A 20,374-nucleotide genomic window follows, 5' to 3' on the forward strand; every position below is an offset into this window, starting at 1 on the left:
GAAATGGGCAAATCTACACCCTCCTGGAGGCAGTGGTTTGGGGTTTTTATTGCCTTCATCCCTCTTCCTTCGTGTCTTCACCATATGCCCAGGGCTGGGGGGAAAGAGCCCATCTGTGCTCGCAGCAGTTCCTCTAAACACACACAGAACACTCAGCCGTGGGGAGCAACCACGGGGCTGCCTCCTGGCTCTGTGGGAGCAGCAGCTGGGAGAGGCCGTGGGGCTGCTGCAGGCGGCTCCAGAGGAGCCCAGCACGGGGAGGGCAGGGGGCTGGTAGGGGGCTGGCGGGGTGCTGACCCACACGCTCCCAGAGGCAGGAACAGACTGAAACTACAGCGGGTGGTTTTGAGAAAAGTTAAGCGTTTTTATTCAACGGGATGAGTCCACCCCCATCCAGTGGCTTCATCTACATGGCATCACCAGCATACATGACAGAGGACCCACTCCGACACTCTAGCTGAACGGCATCTCACCACACGTTACAGAGACAACACCAGAGGAGGGGCCGGGGTCCCCGGGCAGGCAGCCGGCGTCGCTCGGCTCCCCGCTGTCCCCCGCCCGTCCCCACCGCCCGACGCAGCCACTTGAAGCACACCAGACTCGGGGCGCCACTGCCGCACCGTGAGCGCAACACTGCCAGTGAAATAACACAGCCCAGGCCCTACACAAACAACCTGCCGGGGTACTTCAGCCCACGGAGGAAAGCGCAGTCATCACCCCCCGGGACCCAGCGCCTGGGTGTCTGTACCCACCGAGGCCGCCACGGTGCCCTGGCTTTCCAGCCCAGCCCTGGGGAGGGTGGGAGAGTGCCAAGGTGCCCTCAGAGAGGCGGCTGTGGCACCGTGGGACGGGCTGGGCGAGAGCCAGTGGGGTCTGCAGGAGCCGGGCCAGGGACCGACACTCGCTCTGCACAGCAGAGAAACAACCGCTGCATGCCCAGGCCCCCGGCTTGGCTGTCGCAGCCCAGGCAGGGCCGTGCTCATCCCACACCCTGGGCAGGGCCGTGCTCATCCCACACCTTGGCCAGGAGCCATGCTGATCCCACACCTTGGCCAGGAGCCATGCTGATCCCACACCCTGGGCAGGGCTGTGCCACTCCACTCTCGCCACGCTGGGGCCCCGAGTTTCACAGTGAACGCTCTGTGAACGCTCTGAAGCCGACAGTCTTTACGCCTTTACAGAGGTATTGAGGCTCAGGGTAAAGTCACTCGTGGAACAGGAGCAGGTTCCAGTTATCACACTCCCACGACGTACGTGTTTCATTTTAGTGCCAAGTTAGCTTACAGAAAAATACATTTCTTCCCTTACATGTACAGTAGTTAATCCTACGGCCTGAACTCCGTGAGAGAAAGGGGGGAGTCTGTTCTCCAGTAAAACTCTTGGCTTTCCTTTCTTTAAAAACAAATGACAAAGGACTTCAAAAGCAATCACCCCCAGCACAACACAACCGTACAAAGGAAATCATGATGTGTACAGCTCCTAGGACATTAACTCCAAGGGTTTGTTCTGGTGCTCAAAAAGGCACTTAAAGATAAGAAAGCAATTGTACTGAAAAACCCACAACAGAACAAAACAAAACCAAATGAAGGGAAACAAAAGGCAATAACTTAATAGAAAGACACTCACTGGAACTTGCACGTACCTTTGAAAGTAAGAAGGGAGGAAAAAAAAGCCCTGGTAAACATGGGTTTGCTGTCAAGTCATCCTTGAAAGTACATTAAAAATCCAGCGGAGTGGCAAAGGGAATGTTCTCCAGGAACTAGATGGAAAAAGACTCAAACATGGCTGGCAAGGAACAGGCAGCTCCGGTGCCAAACGGCCTCTCTGCTCCCCAGAACGCACCCGGCGGGGCAGGACCGGACTGAGGGGCTGCTGCACGCCCGCTGCCCGCGCCCAGAGCCGCCCTGGCCTCACAGGGAGCCTGCTCAGGGAAGGGGTGAAAGCTGAGAAAACCAACACCAGCGTGAAGCACTGTGGTAATTACAAACGTCAGCAACGTAACAGACAGCACACGGAGCCCGCTTCCCCTCGCAGTGCCACACGGAACGAGGACAGAGCCCCCCGGACAGGGCTGCTGCCCCCAGCACAGGATCCACAATGAGGACAGAGCCCCCGGACAGGGCTGCTGCCCCTGCACGGGACCCACACTCCGGCGGCTTTGCCGTTGTATTTCTGCTTTAATTATTATCAGCATTACTGGGTTTTATTTTTACACTGAGCTACCTACTAAGTGCAGAGATTTGGTGAGTGGCATCGGCTTTCACCTAACTTAGCCTATGTTCTGTACAGTTTACATGTTCACAGCTACTTTGCAGCGTTGAAGCGAGTACAGCGCTATATACATGGGCTGCAGGGGCAGGAGCAGTGTGGGACGGACACCGGCACAGCACCGGCAACGGGCTCAGCACCGGCAACGGGCGCAGCCACCCCGGCTGGGGTCTCCAGCAGTGCTGTGGAGAGAACGAAGGAGGGAACAAAGCCAAGCCTCAGGCAGGGGCAGGTGAGCACGGGATGAGGAAGCAGGGCACAGAACGTCTTGGCCCAGGGATGGACGGGAGAGCAGAGCAGCAGTCAGAGGTGGCGAGGAAGGAGGATGAGCAGCGAGGAGCCGCCGGCACGGCCCTGCCACGCAGCTGAGCCCCACGAGGCAGCTGCCCCGTGCTGGGGCGGTATGTGACCGTGCGGGAGGAACCAAACTAAACCACAGGTCACTGCGGGGAAATCTGCACACAAAACAAACTGCAGGAGAAGCACAGAGTGTCTTGAGTTCAGCACTTTCAGAGGGACTCGGTTATCGGATAAAGGACCATGCAAACCCCAGCTCTTTCTGCATATGTCTTCTTCTGTGTTAAATGTTCAGGAGGAAAAACGAAATGTAGGTTATTTGCATAAACTCAAACTCGTATTCTATAGTACAGTACAGAAAGTGCAAAGTATCACCCCATCAGATGGGTTCTGCATCTGATACGGTCAAATATGGCTCATGCTTTTCATGCAAGACAATGCAATCTGAGTCAAGACCCTCATGTGCTGCTGTGCAACTTCAGCTAAAGGAAGGTGGTTGTACCAAAGCCTCCTCGTCCATTCCACCCCATCTGCTGAGACACCACTGGGGCTTTTTACTGAAAAAAGGAGAAGAAAAAGTAGTGTGTGGGGAAAGGGGAATGAAGCGATTAAAACTGAGAGGTGCTCTGTTTATGCTTTACCACAGGTTAGTCCTTGTTCCTTCTGCAACCTTACAGGAGACCAGAGTTCCGTGGGCCCCGTGGCGTGGCAGGGCAGCCCGCGTCCCGTCCCTGCAGCGTGCCTCCGTCCCCTCCTGCCGCACGCCAAGGCCTCTGGCGTTCAGCCTGGGCAGCCCCCTGCCGCCCCCCAGCAGGCGATTCCCAGCTCTTCTCCGTGGGCCAGCACCGAGAAAACCCCACCGTACCTTCCCCCCACCTCCTTTGGATGCCAAGAGATACAGGAAATCAGTCCCAGGGTTGGCCTCGTATTCTCGACGCACAGCTGCTACGTACCTCCACACACACACACACACAGATAGCCTGGAAAGAAAACCCAAAGCAGCCCAGCGTCTCTCGACAGGACATTTCCGAGCCAGTTGCTGAGGTAAATCTACTTCTTAAAAACAGTCCCCGAATTCTGTACACTGCTCTGAGCACAGGGACAGAGCGTGTGTGTCCCCAGCGCCCGCACAGCCCCCGGCCCTCCCGCCGACGCTGGGAAGCGCCTCGGCGCGGGGCCGTGCGCGGACACACACCCCCACGTGCAGTCCGCGCCGGGGCTCGGCCGCCGCTCCCCGCGCCCGCCGCGCCTACATGGTGCCCGACTTATCGGCCGAGCTGCTGGGGAAGAGCTTCTCGGTGGGGGTGACGGCGGGGCTGCCCAGCCCCGAGCTGCTGCTGCTGCTGGAGCGGTGCTGCACCACGGGCCGCGCCGGCCGCACGGGCGGGGGCCGCAGCTGCGCGCCGGCCAGCCGCGCCGACAGCGCCGGCTTGAAGGTGGTCAGCATCTCGGTGGTGGAGCTGCTGCTGCGGCGCATGGCGGCGTCGGGGTCCCGGATCAGGATGGTGTGCAGCGGGCTGGCGGGCTCCGAGTTGGCGGCGCCCATCACGGGGTTCTTCATGGGTTCCAGCGTGTCCAGGACCACGTCGGGGGCCTGCTTGGCCGTGTTCTGCCGCTCCAGCTCCCGCAGCTCGTTCAGCGCCGTGCTCATGGTCTTCTCGATGTCCTGCGAACGCCACGACACAGGGATGTCAGCACCGTGCCACAGCGTTGCCCTCGCACCCTCCCCACCCTGGCATGGGGGCTGTGAGGGGGTCTCTGAGCTCAGCCACCCCACGCCCCCACGGCACGGCCTCCGTGGGCCCAGCCACACACATTCTCCAGAAGGTGAACCCAGCTCAACTACGAGCGTCCCTTTAAAGTAAATCAGCTAAACTGCCTGCAACTGCAGTGCTGATGGTCTCATCCAGAAGTGAGGCCACAGTTTGGCTTCACTTAAATCCATCTTAACTGAATTAAAGCCACTAACTCATAAAGAGACCACCTGAAAAGTGATTTAAGGCGACTGAATCAGTCCTTTAGGGAGTAGCTCCAGTAACTGTCCTTGCTGCTCTCTTGTAGAGGAGTTCTTAATTCTACGAGGCGTACACATGCTCAGTGAGCCTCAGATAACATTCAGAGGATCAGCAGAAGGGAAATAATTATCAGGTTAGCTCCAATTAACTCTGTTAAGCTGTTCAGATAATGAGTGAAAAGTTCTCCCAGAGCTAAGCTTCAGGACCTCCACGTCCAGCAGCCCCACAGACTTCACTGTAGGTCTGTATTTACATCAGCTGCGTGAGACCCTTTATTCAAGGTTTGAAAAAACAACCCAACGAAAATTGTGCACACTGTGCTCTGTGCCCAGCACCCACCCATCCCTCGCAGGCTCCTGCAGCCCCAGCCCTGCACCAGGCTGGGGAGCACAGCCCTGGGCGCTGCCATGTGCAGCTGCTGCCACAGACCAGCCCACACATGGGGCACACACCACCCCGTCCTGGGGCACGGGGCAAGCTTATCCTCTCCCAAGGCACAGGGCAAACATTACCCTCTCCCAGGGCACAGGGCAAGCTTACCCTCTCCCAGGGCACAGGGCACACATTACCCTGTCCTGGGGCAGATGCACTGCCCCAGCTCAAGCTGTGGCTTGAGCATGTGCTGTGCTGCCACCCTAACTCTGCACATCCATCACCCCAAACACAAGCTCTTGCTGGACAGAGAAGCCAGGCAGCGTGCTGCAGAGCAAGAGAACAGGAGCGTGGCTGGTGGGAAAGCAAACAGGACAGTAAGAGTTCTTCCTTTCTGTGGTCATCATCCCTTACCCCACTGAGAGCAGCTGATTGTCCATGGCACAGTCCCGTGGCAGTGCAGCTGCTGCCAGGAGGTTGGCAGCATCCCTCCAGAGCTGCACCCCCAGCCCAGGCACCACCGACTGGCCACAGCCGCTGCTCCCACTGGACCCGGCCAAGTGCCTTAATGGCTGAAAGCAAGGTGGACAGGCTGCTAGGTTTGGGATGTCCTGAGGGTACCTGGCTAGGGGCCTCCTGCCCATGCAGGGAGAGGAGCCCTGCAGGCTGCACTGGAGGGAACATGAAGTTAAGGAGCACCCTGGCACCCACAGCCCAGGGTGATGCCGGTGATGTCACGTGGCTGCAGGCATCAGATTGGGATTAGACCAACATTTTTGAGGTCTCAGCTACAAACAGCCAGTAATGAGCCTGAAACGCTTTTCTCAAAGCACTGAGCACCAAACTCTGATCTGGCATTTCCAGTCTTCTCCATCCAAGCTCCCGTGGAGCACCAGCTGAAGACAACGCGCGTCCCTCCCTGAGGGAGGCAGGAGCTGAGGCGTGTTTCGGCAGCGGAACAACGCTTCTGGCTATTGGTTCCAAGACACAAGGTCTGTGGAAGGAGGCAGCACCTTCTACCCAAGCAGCCACCGCAGCTGGAAGAGCAGGCAGGCTGGTGGCTGCTCGTTGCTGTCCTTAAACCCTCACAGCTACACCGGCACTGTCATTCTGAGGGGCACTGAGACGAAGGGGCTCTGCGGCACCGCCCAAGTGCCTCTCGGTCCCTGGGCACCCAGAGCCACTTCACAACCCTCTTACCTCAGCAAGTGCTTCTGTTTCTAGAGATTTCTGATCTCCGAGACTACTGTGCCTGGTGGATCCACAGGTGGGTCTCAGCGGATGCCCATCAGACAAGGCCTTCCTGTCTGGGAAATTGATGCTGCCCGCGCTGCCGAATGTCGCCATTCTGCGCTTTTCAGGACTCTCGATCCTGCCCCTGTTAAGGGGGATTTTGTGGGGGCTGCTAGGGCAGGCCGCTGCTCGAGGAGGAGTGTCTATGGCAGGCCCCATGCCTCGGGGCGGGCTGTGGGTGTCCCCCCCGCTGCGACGGCGAGGGATAGCTGCGCCGTCAGACCTCAGTCTCACTCTGCAAAGAATCCAGCACAAGAGCACGTCACCGTCTGGCACGTCCAGAGCGGCTGCCGCAAGCTGCAAGGCAACCGCTCAGCTCAGAGATCACAGCAAGCCACGCTTGAGCCCTCCAGCTCCAGACACTAAGGCAAGAGGGAAGACAGGCGGTGCCAAGAAAGGGACAGCATTGTATCGTCTTTACCCGCTCAGATCTACATCAGCAACGCACGAGAGAAGCCCCTCCACGCTCACACCCCTCGCAGTGCCCACGGCAGCCTTCCCGCCGCCCTGCCCTACCCACACGTCACCAGCACCCCGCGTGCGTTCCCAGGGGAGCCGGGGCTCCCTCCTTACCGGCCCATCACGCCCCCGAAGCCGTAGTCCATGATGTGGTCGGTGGGAGACTGGATGTCGTTCTTGGAGGAGGCCTTGTCGTCCAGCAGCGGCCCGCTGCTCGCCTCGCTGTCCGCCTTCTGGCTCAGGCTGTCGGAGAAGGCGTCGTCCCTGCGGAAAGGAGCCCATGAGCACCGGGGCTCTGCCCCAGCCGGAGCCCCACGCACACTGGGGCCGGACACCGCGGCTCCAGACTCGGCCAACAGCGGGCTGGGCCGAGCCCACCGCTCCCAGTACCCCTGCCTGGAAAGGCCAACAGCCTGTCTCCACACCCCTGTGCCGGCGTGGCCGTTCCGACCAGCCCAGGCACAGCACTTGGCACTGTGCGGCAGCTGCCAAGGACCCCGGGACCTGCACGACGCCAGGGCAACACGCGAGGGGCAGGGCCAGGATTAAGCCTGGCCTGTGCCGCTTTGGGGAGCCGGTGGGAGATGGGGTCCAGGCACAGTGAAGCACAGCATTCAGTGCTTGGCTTCATCAGCGTGCATGAATCGGTCTGAGGCGATACCTGGAGAGGCAGATCTGAACAGGTCCAGACTCCTCACCGGGGGGAATCTGACCGGCTATTTCAGGTGGCTCAAGCGGACCCTGTGTAGGTAACTGATCTTAACATCCTGCACCCACACTTGCCCCTTCACTCACATGTCTTGCACCACGATGTACTGGTGGGGTATGAGGCCATCCACACCGTTGTGCCTCCCTTCCCACCAGTCCTCTGACGCCCGATGGTACAGGAGCAGCGAAGCCCCTTTCTTGAAGGACAGCTCTCGTGGAGACCGGCCAATGTAGTCAAACTTTGCTATGGCTTCAATCTGCTCCACTTCTGCAATGGACAGAAGCACAGACAGACAAAAGCTTAGTGCAATGAACACAAGGGCACAGTAACTCCTAGGAAGAGGCACATCAGCAGTGGTGCTGCCCTGGCTTCCCAACAGCATCTTACAGACTACACACCAGGGTATTCTCAGACTGATCTTCTTCCAGACTTCCTGGGATTTCTCACAGACTCACACACTGCCAGCAAATACAAAAAGCTACCAAACAGAAGGGGAGTAGATGAAATTTCCTTGTGTGCATATGGCACAGCCACCCACACTCCTATTTTCTACCTATTAAGTGATTTCTTTGGTTACAGAACCCCATTATCCCCCAGACTGGGATCCTGCCAAGCCGTGTCAGATGCTGTGACCAAAGCTCTGCTTACCTTCTCTTCCTTTCCTTAGTCTGGAGACAGCTGGCCTGAATTATTGATGAGTAACAAACCCCCCTTTGAGGATTCCCATGGAAACTGGCTCTGGCTGGGCAGCTGCTCCACACCACCCCCACATCTGCAGACCTGTCAGCTCCCTGCTCCTCCACTCCTTCCAATTTAACCTCTACCAAACACCAGGGATTCATAAACTGGGGGCTCAAGCCCTGACATTCAAGTGGGCTGAGGCAGGACTTTACTACAGGAGGTCACAGGCCCACCAGGAGCCTTTGAGCTCCTGCTCAAGGGCATCACAGTGGGAGCTGCAGGTGCACTCCAGATGGAGCCTGCTGGCGTGGAGCAGCCTGGCTCTCCTGCAAATCTCTTTCCAGCAGGGAGCACTGAATCCCAGAGGAACTGCTGCAGAGACAGCAGGATCAGAGGGGAATGCTCTGGAAGAAAGGAAGTGGAGAGGCAGGGAGGGCTGGAAGAGGGGGTGTGGGGCAAGGGAGAGGGGAAGAAGGAATACGTAAATCCACACAGTAAAGCTGCTCCTCTCCTCTGCACTTGCACCACAGTTAAATCACCTGGAAACTCCAATCAGAGCAGTGAATGTGACCACCCAAGCACAAAATTGGCTAAATGGCAGCTTGCTCTCCTTCATCCCCGCCAGGACCATCCTGGTGGCTCCTGTTTGCAGCTGAAAGCAGCCCCTGAGCTGCGCAGCCCGGCTGAGCCCACAGAAACAGCGTCCCCGCTGAGGTGGCACCCCTGCCAGCCCCACGCCCCGTGAGGAGGGCAGTGCAGAGGCAGCTCCAGCAGAGCCCGTCCCGCTGCCCCAGCTCACCGTCATCGCTGGTGTGCGGCTCCGTGCCGTTGTCATGATCCACCTCGTCGATGGTGCCCGGCTCGCTGTGCGGGCTGTCGCTGGAAGGAAGCACACCTCGCTCTCAACAGAGGAACAACACTCTCTTCCCAAGCTACTCAGCAAAAGCAAGTTGGCAAGGGAGACTGTGGCCCCAGTAACACTTGAAAGAGTTCTGGCTTTAGTCTTTGTGGGGCTGAAATGGCCATTTTACATCAGAGCAGACCCCTGACTTCACTGAGATTCCAGCCTAGCAGGACCTACAACTGCGGTTTGCTCTGAACACACCTCTGTGAATCTGCTGCCAAAGGGTATTTTATAAACAACATTCCTACTGGAAACCTCTTTCTCCTGAAGTTTTTACTGAGGTTTATAACGCTGAGTCAGCGTGAGAAAAACACAGATTAAACCTCAGCTAAGAGGCCTCTGTTTTCACCAGCACAGCTACAAGGAAAAGCAAAGCTGACATCCAGAAGCACAGACTAATTGGTTGGATGTGCAAAATCCTCTTAGTTTCAGGAAGGTATTTATAACTAAGAACAACGCAGGCAGCCTGATACAGAGTAAGATTCTTAGCCAGTGTTGAACCCCTCAAGCATATCACACACACATCACTTGCACACCTAATGACTATAACATTTAAAGGGATAAATGCAAGAAGGCACGGCCCTTCACCCCAGCACCGTGCTCAGCCTTAGCCTCACCCTTAGGCTCAGCTGCCCTTAATTTCTGACCCTCCCCAAAGCTCTCCCCGCATCCTGTTCTGTCAAGGATCAACTCCCAAGAACCCTGTTCCCACGCTTGTGTGAGCTGCCTATCAGGAATCAAGCCAAGGCCCTGCATTGTGTCTCAGGTTCACTCTTTACATCCAGTGCCAGAAGATAACCTTCACAAGGGCCTCTGGCTCGAAATTCTGCAAGCCCTGAAGTCCTGCCCTCTCCTTACCAGTACTCCTCCCCTCCAGTCATGCACTTCTCGTAGACAGGTCCTTCCAGCTCCCTGTGGCTGGGGAAGATGCCCTCATGGTTTGTGATGATGGTTTTGATGACCTCATTGACATGGGCCTGGCAGGACACCGGATCCTGCCCGTCTGGAATGTGCATCAGAGTGGGCCCAAAGCAGATGGCCAGGTTGTAGGGATCCATCATGTTCTCATCGCTGTACTGTGACAAGCTGCAAGCACAAGCATTAGGGAGTGCACTGCTGACTTTCCCTGCTCACTCAGCAAAGTCCCTCACCAACCCACTGCCCAGACAAGCAGCCACCATCGAGCTGCACGTCTTCCCCAAGCACGCACCCACAGACAGGCAAGGCTGAGGGGGGCAAAGTACAACACTCCATGGCAATGCCAAAAAGGATTCACACAACAAAGACAGGGGAGCCCTGAAAAAAGAGGAAGGCAAGGAGAAACCCAGTGAAAGAGGGGAAAAGAGAAAGACTCACTGATTGAGGAAAGCAAAAAGGTATCTCATGACAACGATGACGGCCCGGGGCAGAGTGACGATGATTTGCTGGATCTGGTGCACTCTCTCGGTGGAGTTCTCAATCTCTGGAACACACGGGTAGAAAGCACATCTTTAAACCTTCTCAGGACAGCACAGCACCAGAGAGGCTTGCTCCACATCCAGTGGCCCACTGCACAAGGGAGACAACAGCCTGTGTGCAGAGCTGATGCCCTGGCTGGGCACTAAGGCCCAAGCAGAGAACCTGGGTGCAGTGCTCTTCCAGGGGTCAATTTGTGTCTATGTTCTCATCTGGTATAAACAGCAAAATGAACACTTCTGTGCCTTTACTTGTAGAACAACTCTTCCTGCATTATAAAGTTCACTCCTCACCAGTGGTTTCTCAAAAGCTTTAATCAGTGTGGCACTGGAAAATGGGAACCTCTGGGTTTTCTAGTGCAGACTGTAAACTGAGGTTTGTACTTGTGTGACCCTGGCAGTTTAACCCTGGGGTCCCTCAGAGCCCCTCTGCTCCAGCTTCCCACAGAACTCAGTGGGAATTTAACCTGAACCCATCCTGAGCCAGCACTTTAAGAGGCTCTTCTCTCCACAGCAGTGCACGAAGCCCACAGCTGCTATCAGAGACCTGCTCTGGGCAGGAGGGGCAGACTCAGCGGCCTCAACCCAGCCCCGGGCCACTGGGCTTTCCCCAGGACCTGCTGGAGGTACTATACAGAGTGAATCCCACGGCTTTCATTGCACAGAAAGCAGACAGAGCACTGTCAGCCTCACGTGTGTGGAGGAGACACTTCACTGCTCTGGCTCAAGCGCTGATGTGCTAATCACGTGAAATTCACTGACAGCACATCGCCGGGCTGCCATTTGTCCAACATGCTGAGCACAACCTGGCTTCAGTACAGAGATGGAAATCTGTGTAATATTTCATTTTGGAAATTGTTCCTGATGAGGAATGTGTTTCTCCCCTGAGTGCTCACTGGGTTCTCTGCTGCTTCACTTTGTTTTTACTGAAAGGGGCATTTGTGAAGAAACAACCTCAATCAAACCAATAAAACCTGGGCAACACCCTACAGCCACAGACACAGTTTGACCCAGAGGCACAAACTGTCCTGCAGCACTTGCCTCTCTTCACCCTGCAAAGCGTTTCAACTGGCTGTAACTCAAGAGGAATGAATGGAGTAATCATCAATCACTCCAGAGCACACCCCTGAAGGAACCTCTGCAAAGTGCCTTTTCTATCCATCTATTTCCATGTGCAACTGAGAAACGCTCCCACGTCACCCCTCAGTGTCCCCCAGGCAGAGGCAGCAGCCCGGGGCTGTGGGAGCAAGGAGCAGAGCCCAAAGCTGCCTATGACCTGCCACCAAATCACAAAGCCACACAGCAAGGGCAGCACGGCCCTGAGCAGCAGCTCTCAGAGGGGAGCATTTCCTCAGTCTGTTTGGTCAGGACACGTATCACAGAGCCCACACTCATTCATCTGGCAGAAAATCAGATGCACTGAAGGGTAGTTTTCTAGTGGGAATGAGGCACTTTAATTCACTTAAAATCTCTCCTTAATTGAAAGGTAGCAACAGCAGCAGGAAAAGAAAGATGAGGGGAAGGAAGATTCTGGCAAAAATGAGAGAAAATAGAGGATATTATCCAGAAAACTAACAGATGATGTTTGCAACAAAAAGCTCCCACAAGCTTAATAAATTGTGCAAATTGGCATTAATTAGGGAGGGTTCCAAAGCACGAGCCTATCTGCAAGCACAGTCACATCACCAAGCACTGGGCACGCTTCCTGGCAGAGAAGGGACCCATGGCCTGCCCTGCAGGCTGTGCCTCTCAGCTCCCCTCGTGGGGCAGCTGGGGCCAGGGCTGCAAGCCACGCTAAAACCCCCTGCCCAGGGCACCTAGCCAGTGCTGAAATAGCTTGCTGTGCTACACTTGTGCTGTGTGTTTTACACCTTCAACTGAGAGGCAACAGTGCATTTCCTAAAGCTGTTACAGGAAAGAAAAAACAGGAGCATGTTCTCCTCCTGGAACACGCCCGTCCCTGTGTCAGTCCCCTCTAGACATCATCTGTCTTTCTTGACATCCCTGAGTCTCATTAGGGAGGGGGGAAGGAGTCAAACAAAGGGCTTCAGCACATCTTCACCCGTCAGTCCCCCTGCAGCTACCCACATACCACGACACTGCAACCCCAAACAGCCCGCCGCCTCTGCGGTGACGCACTCATCCCGGAGCCAACGTGTCCAACGCGCTCCTCCAGCACTTCTGGAACATCAGATTCATTCTGCCTTCTTCCTTTCCCCCAGGGGAGCAATTTCCCTGACTTGCCAATAAATAAATGTCATCACTACAAGGTACTGAGAGCAATAAAGCCCAGCTGGGATATCTGTTTCCTCAGTTGTAGGGGAAAAAGTGGAGCTGGGAGGCGAACTCGGGGCAGAACAACCAGGCTCTCCGTGACATCAGTCCCAGACCTTCATGATTAAACCCCTCAGCTTCTACCTCTGCTCATGTCCCAAAGCACTTTCTGGTTTTCTTTGGGATGAGAAATGCACACAGCAAACACTTGGGAGAGCAGCTGATGGGAGTGAGGTTGAAACCAAGCCTGCAGACTGCAGGGGCAGAGCAGCTCCGTGAGCAGCCAAGTTACTGCCCTTCACTGTGTTCAGAAGACACTGGGGCAGAGAAGTGAAGGACTCTGTGAGCCCAGAGCCATGCTGGGCAGGGACAGGGCCCAGAGCTGTGCTGCTGGGACAGGACAGCAGCCCCACAGCCCGCCCTGCCCAAACAATCACCATCCCCTCGATGCAGCCACCCACACACAGCGGCTCGCTGCAGCCCCTGGGCTAGGGGATGACTTTGGTGATCCTCACAAGGCTAGAAAGGATTTAGAAGAGTCATAGCAAGATGTGGCACCTCTCCCTCACCTCCAGTGCTGCCAGTGCACACTCTTAACACCTTTTCCTTTCCTTCTGCAAGCCTACAGCCCTTCCTCCCACACAAGCTGCTATTTGCAGAACTCTGCTGTGTTTGTCCCCATTTACTGCTCCTCTTGTCCCACCCCCTGCCCTGAGAAGAGCTGTCACACGTACTTACTTATAGTAGATATCAAATCTTGAAACCTTTCCTTAGGAAAGAGGGGGTTTTCCAGTCCTCGGAAGTACAGCTTCAAGACTCCAGCCACTGAATTGATGTCACGCTCGTTCTGATCATCCGCGAGGGGATCTTCACCTGCCCACAGAAGAGGGTTTATTCCCAGCACTGTGACCAAGCTGGACTAACACAGCACGTGTTTTACCCTGAGTGGAAACCCAAAGACCCCCCAGTTCAGCCCCTCCCTCCCTGTGCAGTGGTAACGCTTGTTCAGCCCTCCAGCATGAGGAGGGCTGAACAAGGCAGTCTGCTGCACAGCACGGCGCTCAGACACAAACAGCCCTGCCCTCTCAGCACCAGCTCACTGGGGAGATTTTAAACCTGTTCAGAAGACGAGGATGCTATCAGTCAGTTCTCCTTCACGGTTTCCAGCCCAGTGCATTTCTGCATTTAAGGCAAGGGCTCAGGGAGCTGAGCAGATCTACAGGAGGGTGGGTGAAAGCCTGAGATGTGATTCTGCCTCTGGCAGAGACTGGGCAGCTTTGGATAGCACTGTACTGACTTACATCTGTGAAAGGCTTTCAGTGCCTAAGGCACTGGGATACTGATGCCTCTTAAATTGGATGTGTAAATCCTCCAGCCTTTGACAATCCCACCACTGCCTTATTCACTGGCCTAGCCTTGACCCTGATCCTTCTGATGCTGCTCAAATATTAATGCCTTGGAGGCCGTGAGTCCCACCCAGAGCCTCCCTTGGAAGCGTCACCTTGGCTCGGTGGCACTGGGATTGCTCTGCCCTCTCTTGCCAGGCTGGGATTTTCTCAACGGAATCACTGGCAGCTCCACAACCAGCACTGCCACAGTACACCTGGCAATGCTGCTCCTCCACTGACAAACTGCTGCAGGAAGGAAGGAAAGGGACCCTCGACAAACTGCTTCATGACTCTCATCTGAGGCTTCCAGGCTTTTACTGATGGCTGCAGAAAAGATCTCTGCACCCACTCCTCATCCTCCCTCCCTTAAGACTCTGTGATATTGCTGGAGATACAACACTGAGATACCTAGAAGGGGAGAAAATTTCCTTGTGTCTCACAGCAGAAAGGCCTTTGGCACAGGATTTACACCATGTCCACTGCACACACTGCAACCCCCAGCAAGGACCTCTGCCCGGACACGGCGCCCCAGCTGAGCACACCCTGGCAACACACCTCTCTCAAACGAATTCTTGATGTCGTTGACTTCCACCTGGGAGCCAGGGACTCTGAAAATGCCCTGCTGCTGCAGGCCTGCAAAGGAACAGCGCTTCATAAGAGGTTTGTGCAACTCTCTCTGGTAAAGAACAGCAGGATCTAGGAGCTGATGCTCTCAGAAACGCTCAGAGCAAGAAGGGGACAGTCCGACACGACTCCCTCTGCGACCAGGGCGCCCCAGATCCACACACTGAAAGGGCTCACGTGGGCCTGAGCCAACAACTTCACCTGAGGAAGCGCTCGGGAGACCCCAATATCTGTCAGTCACCCAGTGCTACAGTTACAGGACAATGGCACTGTAACTATCAGCTCAGCCCAGGCAGCGAGGGCTGTGGGCATCCCTGCTGTATCCCACTGCTGACTACAGGCACCTCGTGTCCTTTGCAGACGGCTGCTGTCATACCACCGAACCAACTCACCATACAAATTGATGTAACGGATGCAGCTTTCCACTACAAGCGGAATAGCCTGTCCTGAATCCTTCAGGAGAGAAAAGGAAAGCAAAAATCACTGGTTTATTGATAACAAAGCGTGGGAAATGCATTAAAGACTGCAAAACAGAGGTTAGAGGATCAGTGCTATTGAGTTTAGTGAGAGGACAGGCAAGAAGAGAAGGCACTACACACATGAGGCCATCAGAAAGTGCTGGATATACCACGAGCAGTCCATTGTGCACACAAACCCCTGCGCTGAAGTGTGTGAAAGGCTGCTGCTCACTATCTGCCTGAGACAGGGAACTGATGCAACTGGGCCACAGCTATTCCACTTCAAAGGTGTGGTGCTGAGCCAAAATAAGAGTTGTGCTGTACCTGTCTAATGAAATAAGCTTCCAGGAACAGAGCTTACAACAATGCTTTCACCTACAGAAAGAGTCGCTGGCAGCAGATGCCAAAAAAGAGAGAAAAGGCCCAACCAGCACAGAGTGTGAGAGGAACTGCCTGGGTCTGAGCCTGCCGTGAGTGCTGGCTGGTGCTCCAAAGCTGCCTCCCTCGGGGCCCCTTGTGGAAGGAGCTCAAGAGGAACATGAGCTGTGTCTGACTAAGTGGACGTTTATTTCCTTAAGGGCTTTGTTTGGCCATTTCTTCCAGAACAGTTGCATCTCTGGTTAATTTCCTCCGTCTCACAGACGGGCCTCCAGTAAATACCTGATTTCTTGTTCGCGCATTCCTCCTTCCTCTGAGAACACAAAAAAGCAGCAGAGTGGGAAAAAAGAACAGATTAAGCAAGGGTAAGTTCAGTTAGAGGTAAGCATCTCTTTGGGAGGCCATGAACGCTCAAATGCAATGGCAGCTTAGCACGGTCCATCTCAGGCCCTCGGGGCCATCCCCCCTCCTCCCCAACCCTCCTTGGCACACTGCACCTCGGCCAGGAGCAGCCTCTGCCATTCCTGCCCTCCTGGAGCCCGTGGCCACAGCCTGCACGGGCAGGAGCTGCCTGTGGTGCACAGCCCTGGGCTCACACACGTCTGCCCCTGAGCCAGCTGCCCTCCGCTGCTGCACAGCCTGTGCTCTGGTGAGCACTACTGCTCGAAAGATCGGTTTAAGGAAGGAATAATTACTAGCATTACAGAGATTACCAGCTCTGGCAGCCAGGCCTGTATATCACTTGTGACAGTGCTGTGTTTATGAACACTGCCCTTAGGCTTACGACTGCACTAAAAGAGCCTAAGAGAATAAACTGGAGCCAGACAATGCCTATTAGTTTACCTAATCCAACAGTTTGTCATTGCTGCTTCCTACGGTATTTTCACTAAAGCTTTCTTCAACACAGGATTAGAGGCTGAGCAATGGCAACAGCATCGCTTCCTTTGGAAACCCTTCCAGCAGCCAGGCAACAGCACGGGGCTGGATTTCAGAGCATCAGCAGCCAGAGAGCTGGAGACACCCTTTGGGGCAAATCCCACGTCCACGTCTCTTCCTTTTCCTCCTCAAACCTCTCCTTCAGGGTGATTTCCTGGGATGAGCAGGGCCAAACGCCTCCTTCCCTTGGGATTGCAGGGGTATTAACTGAGTTCATCTGAGCTCACCCCAGCCTAAACGAAGAAAATACTCAGGCCCACACTGAAGGTGCATGTGGCACGTTGTCAGTAGCTGGAGGAAGCGCTGAGTGCCGTCTGGGAATGACTCTGCCCGTGGGGCACGAGCTGCAGGCTGCGCTGCCCATCCCAGGGGCTCCTGCCTGTGCTGCAGGGGAACGCTCCCCTCCCGGTTCCCAGCAGCACCGGGCTGGGCGAGAGGGCCTGAGCTGAGCCAGCTGGCCTGGCTGCTATTAATATGCTTTGAGGACGAGGACAGCACATGCACCCTCCCACGCAGCCACCCCTACGCACAGCACTTCAGTCAAGGCTGACAGCCCTTACAACTGGAGATGCCTTCTGGGCCCTTATCAGTCATTTCACCTTCCTCCTCAGCCACGGGGGAAGCTGACCACCAGAAACGTGTGGGAAAAGGGAAGGGGAGGGGATCTGCTGATGCTTTGAGGACACTGGGCTGGGTTGTCCTTGCTGTCTGTTCTTCCTTCCCAGGATGGGCAGAAGCAAAGGGACAGGGAACGTGTGGGATGGGCAGCAAAGGGTCGAGTAACGTGTGTGATGGGCGGCAAAGGGACAGGGAACGTGTGGGATGGGCAGCAAAGGGACAGGGAATGTGTGGGATGGGCAGCAAAGGGACAGGGAATGTGTGGGATGGGCAGCAAAGGGTTGGTAACGTGTGGGATGAGCAGCAAAGGGACAGGGAACATGTGGGATGAGCAGCAAAGGGTCGGTAACGTGTGGGATGAGCAGCAAAGGGTCGGTAACGTGTGGGATGGGCAGCAAAGGGTCGGTAACGTGTGGGATGGGCAGCAAAGGGACAGGGAACGTGTGGGATGAGCAGCAAAGGGTCAGTAACGTGTGGGATGGGCAGCAAAGGGTCGGTAACATGTGGGATGAGCAGCAAAGGGACAGGGAACGTGTGGGATGGACAGCAAAGGGTCAGTAACGTGTGAGATGAGCAGGAAAGGGTCGGTAACGTGTGGGATGGGCAGCAAAGGGTCAGTAACGTGTGGGATGGGCAGCAAAGGGTCGGTAACATGTGGGATGGGCAGCAAAGGGACAGGGAACATGTGGGATGAGCAGCAAAGGGTCGGTAACGTGTGGGATGAGCAGGAAAGGGTCGGTAACGTGTGGGATGGGCAGCAAAGGGTCGGTAACGTGTGGGATGGGCAGCAAAGGGACAGGGAACGTGTGGGATGAGCAGCAAAGGGTCAGTAACGTGTGGGATGGGCAGCAAAGGGTCGGTAACGTGTGGGATGGGCAGCAAAGGGACAGGGAACGTGTGGGATGGACAGCAAAGGGTCAGTAACGTGTGAGATGAGCAGGAAAGGGTCGGTAACGTGTGGGATGAGCAGCAAAGGGTCAGTAACGTGTGGGATGGGCAGCAAAGGGTCGGTAACATGTGGGATGGGCAGCAAAGGGACAGGGAACGTGTGGGATGGACAGCAAAGGGTCAGTAACGTGTGAGATGAGCAGGAAAGGGTCGGTAACGTGTGGGATGGGCAGCAAAGGGTCGGTAACGTGTGGGGTGCACACGGGAAGCCCCGCCGAGGCCAGGCCGCGCCAGCCGGGTGCAGGGCCGAGGAGGAGGCCCCGCCAAGACAAGGCAGCAGTGAGCAGTCAGGACAGGAAAGCCACCATTACATTCGCAGCGTTCATAAACTCTTACTGTCAGCCAGCGAGTACCTTAATGAACGTTTCCATATTGCCGTTAAAGAGTTTATGATTATAGACTGAGAGAGGCCTAGGTCTCCTCATTTTCTGTGGCTTAGGGGGAAGACATGGGGGCCTGGGAGAAAATGGAACAAAATAAATCAACAAAACACCAACACAAATGCAACGACAGGGTGAGATCTCAAAGGTTACAACTGAGAATAAGGAATGAAACAGAAGCACCCCTCAGTGAGGATTGGGTGCGTGGCTCCCGCTCCGCGCAGCCCTCGGGACCGGGGCCGAAGCCCTGCCCAGCAGCCTGGGACTCGCTACCCCAGCGCTCCCTCGGCCAGCTCGTTTTGGAGCCGGTGCTGTGATGGCAAAGGCCGGCGTCTGAGCGGGCAGCAGAGCTGACCTGGCGGCAGCCTAAAGCAAAACCGGACACGTTCTCCATACGCTGTGTGTGTCATTTCAACATCACGACTGTGGCCTCTATTTAAGCAGTAAATTCTATCAGTTCTGATAACAGAAACATTCAACAGCAACAAGCCAACTTGCCCACTACTCTCCATCCCCGTAAGCTTCCCGTATTTCCCTGTCAGACAGGCTCTAACTCAGCTGTGACACACAGCAATCTGACCCTCTGTTGTGTGGGTCTCTTCAAGAGTCCTAGTTCCTACTGTAAACGACAGTCACCTCCAGAACTCAGTGCAGAGCGGTGACTACACTAACAACCACAGTGACACCCACAATGGGTGATCGGCCATGCCCTTGAAGCAGAATTTGCCTCGTTCTAAGCCAGACAGCAATAAAGCTGCCAGACACAGCTGGTCACCACTGGCTTTGGTACCCAAAATCTGCAGACACAACTCTCTGAGATGCCAAACCCCAGAGCTGCTGCTCAGTGTTTGTGCTAGTACCAGGGATGACATTTCACAAGTAAAACAAAGGCGTTTGCGCTCAGCAGGATCTTTAACACCTGCCTCCTACCTGCAGCAGTTCAGCACTCCAGCACTCTGAAAAAGCACCATGAGCAGCTGAAGAGCTCAACTGGTTCCTTGACACATACATAATAAACCACAGCTATCCCTGGAGAGCACTGGGGTATTCCTCTTTATTCATAAAGGGACCTCATTCTGCCCACAGATGGCCAGGCAGAGCAAACACCTCCACCTCCCTTCTGTTTGGGAGGCACTCACAGGGACGTGAGAGGCCTTTCTGGCAGCTATTCCCAAGAGGCAAACCACCACACAAAGAGGTGAGCCCCATCAGCACACCCCAGCAGAGCCACCAGCAGCTCTGTACGAGCAGAAAGGCAGACACAGGCTCGAGGACGTGGCTCTGACCCAACAGAGAGTGGCCAAAGGTCCTCATCAGTCACCCAGAGTAGACCCTGAGGACCCTGCTGCCTCAAGCAAGGGGAACAGACACCTAAGGCTGCTGGAAGTGAAGCCATGGAAACGTGTGACTTCAGTGCCGTGACCATGGCTTTGGAGTCTGCTTTCTTTAATGCCAGTCACATTTTGCTTTCTTACTCTGATGGTGAAGGACATTAGCAGCAGGGAGCTGTGCCACCGTGCCTCACGCAGGAGGCTTATTCACTCCTCTGGCTGCTTCGGCCTCAGACACCAGCACCCCACAGGCACCCACTCCTGATAAGCAAAGCACTCGAGCCAATTCTCCCTGTGACATTCCCTGTGCGTCCCGTGTGCCCCTCAGCCCCGTGTGCCCCCTCAGCCCTGCCTGGCACAGCCGAGGGGCCGTGACGGCTGCCCCGAAAGGGACCTGGAGCAGGACCCAGAGCAGCTGTGGGGAGCAGGGCAGGACAGCAGCAGGAGCAGGGCAGGGAGCAGACACGCTCTGGCCTGGGCCAGGCAGGAAGGCCCTTTGCCCGGAGGGCACCTCGCTGCCCGGCCCTGCCGCCAGCACAAGGCACCCGCTGCCCTCTGCTCAGCAGCCTGTCTCCTGCCTGGAAAGG

The 20,374-nt window shown here is 55.7% G+C and overlaps 1 protein-coding gene across 5 annotated transcripts in view; it reads right to left on the bottom strand.

Annotated features, from left to right (window-relative positions):
• Positions 1–343: 343 nt before the first annotated feature.
• The window catches only part of SRGAP3 (SLIT-ROBO Rho GTPase activating protein 3), a 93,437-nt gene continuing 73,406 nt past the window's right edge, over positions 344–20,374 (bottom strand). Inside the window, exons 12-22 of one of the 5 annotated variants that reach the window (XM_062008201.1) lie at positions 18,430–18,532; positions 15,131–15,191; positions 14,670–14,747; positions 13,465–13,593; positions 10,355–10,460; positions 9,857–10,084; positions 8,894–8,973; positions 7,500–7,680; positions 6,819–6,968; positions 6,153–6,480; positions 344–4,231 (exon numbers count right to left, since the gene is read on the bottom strand). In XM_062008201.1, coding sequence (XP_061864185.1) covers positions 3,815–4,231; positions 6,153–6,480; positions 6,819–6,968; positions 7,500–7,680; positions 8,894–8,973; positions 9,857–10,084; positions 10,355–10,460; positions 13,465–13,593; positions 14,670–14,747; positions 15,131–15,191; positions 18,430–18,532 — 1,861 coding nt within the window. In that variant the 3' untranslated portion in view covers positions 344–3,814. Of the gene's footprint in view, positions 4,232–6,152; positions 6,481–6,818; positions 6,969–7,499; positions 7,681–8,893; positions 8,974–9,856; positions 10,085–10,354; positions 10,461–13,460; positions 13,600–14,669; positions 14,748–15,130; positions 15,192–18,429; positions 18,533–20,374 lie in introns of those variants that run through there. The other 4 variants (XM_062008200.1, XM_062008202.1, XM_062008203.1 and 1 more) reach the window with 4 other exon arrangements.

Source organism: Colius striatus, chromosome 15 (genome assembly GCF_028858725.1).
Source record: "Colius striatus isolate bColStr4 chromosome 15, bColStr4.1.hap1, whole genome shotgun sequence".
Taxonomy (NCBI): domain Eukaryota; kingdom Metazoa; phylum Chordata; class Aves; order Coliiformes; family Coliidae; genus Colius; species Colius striatus.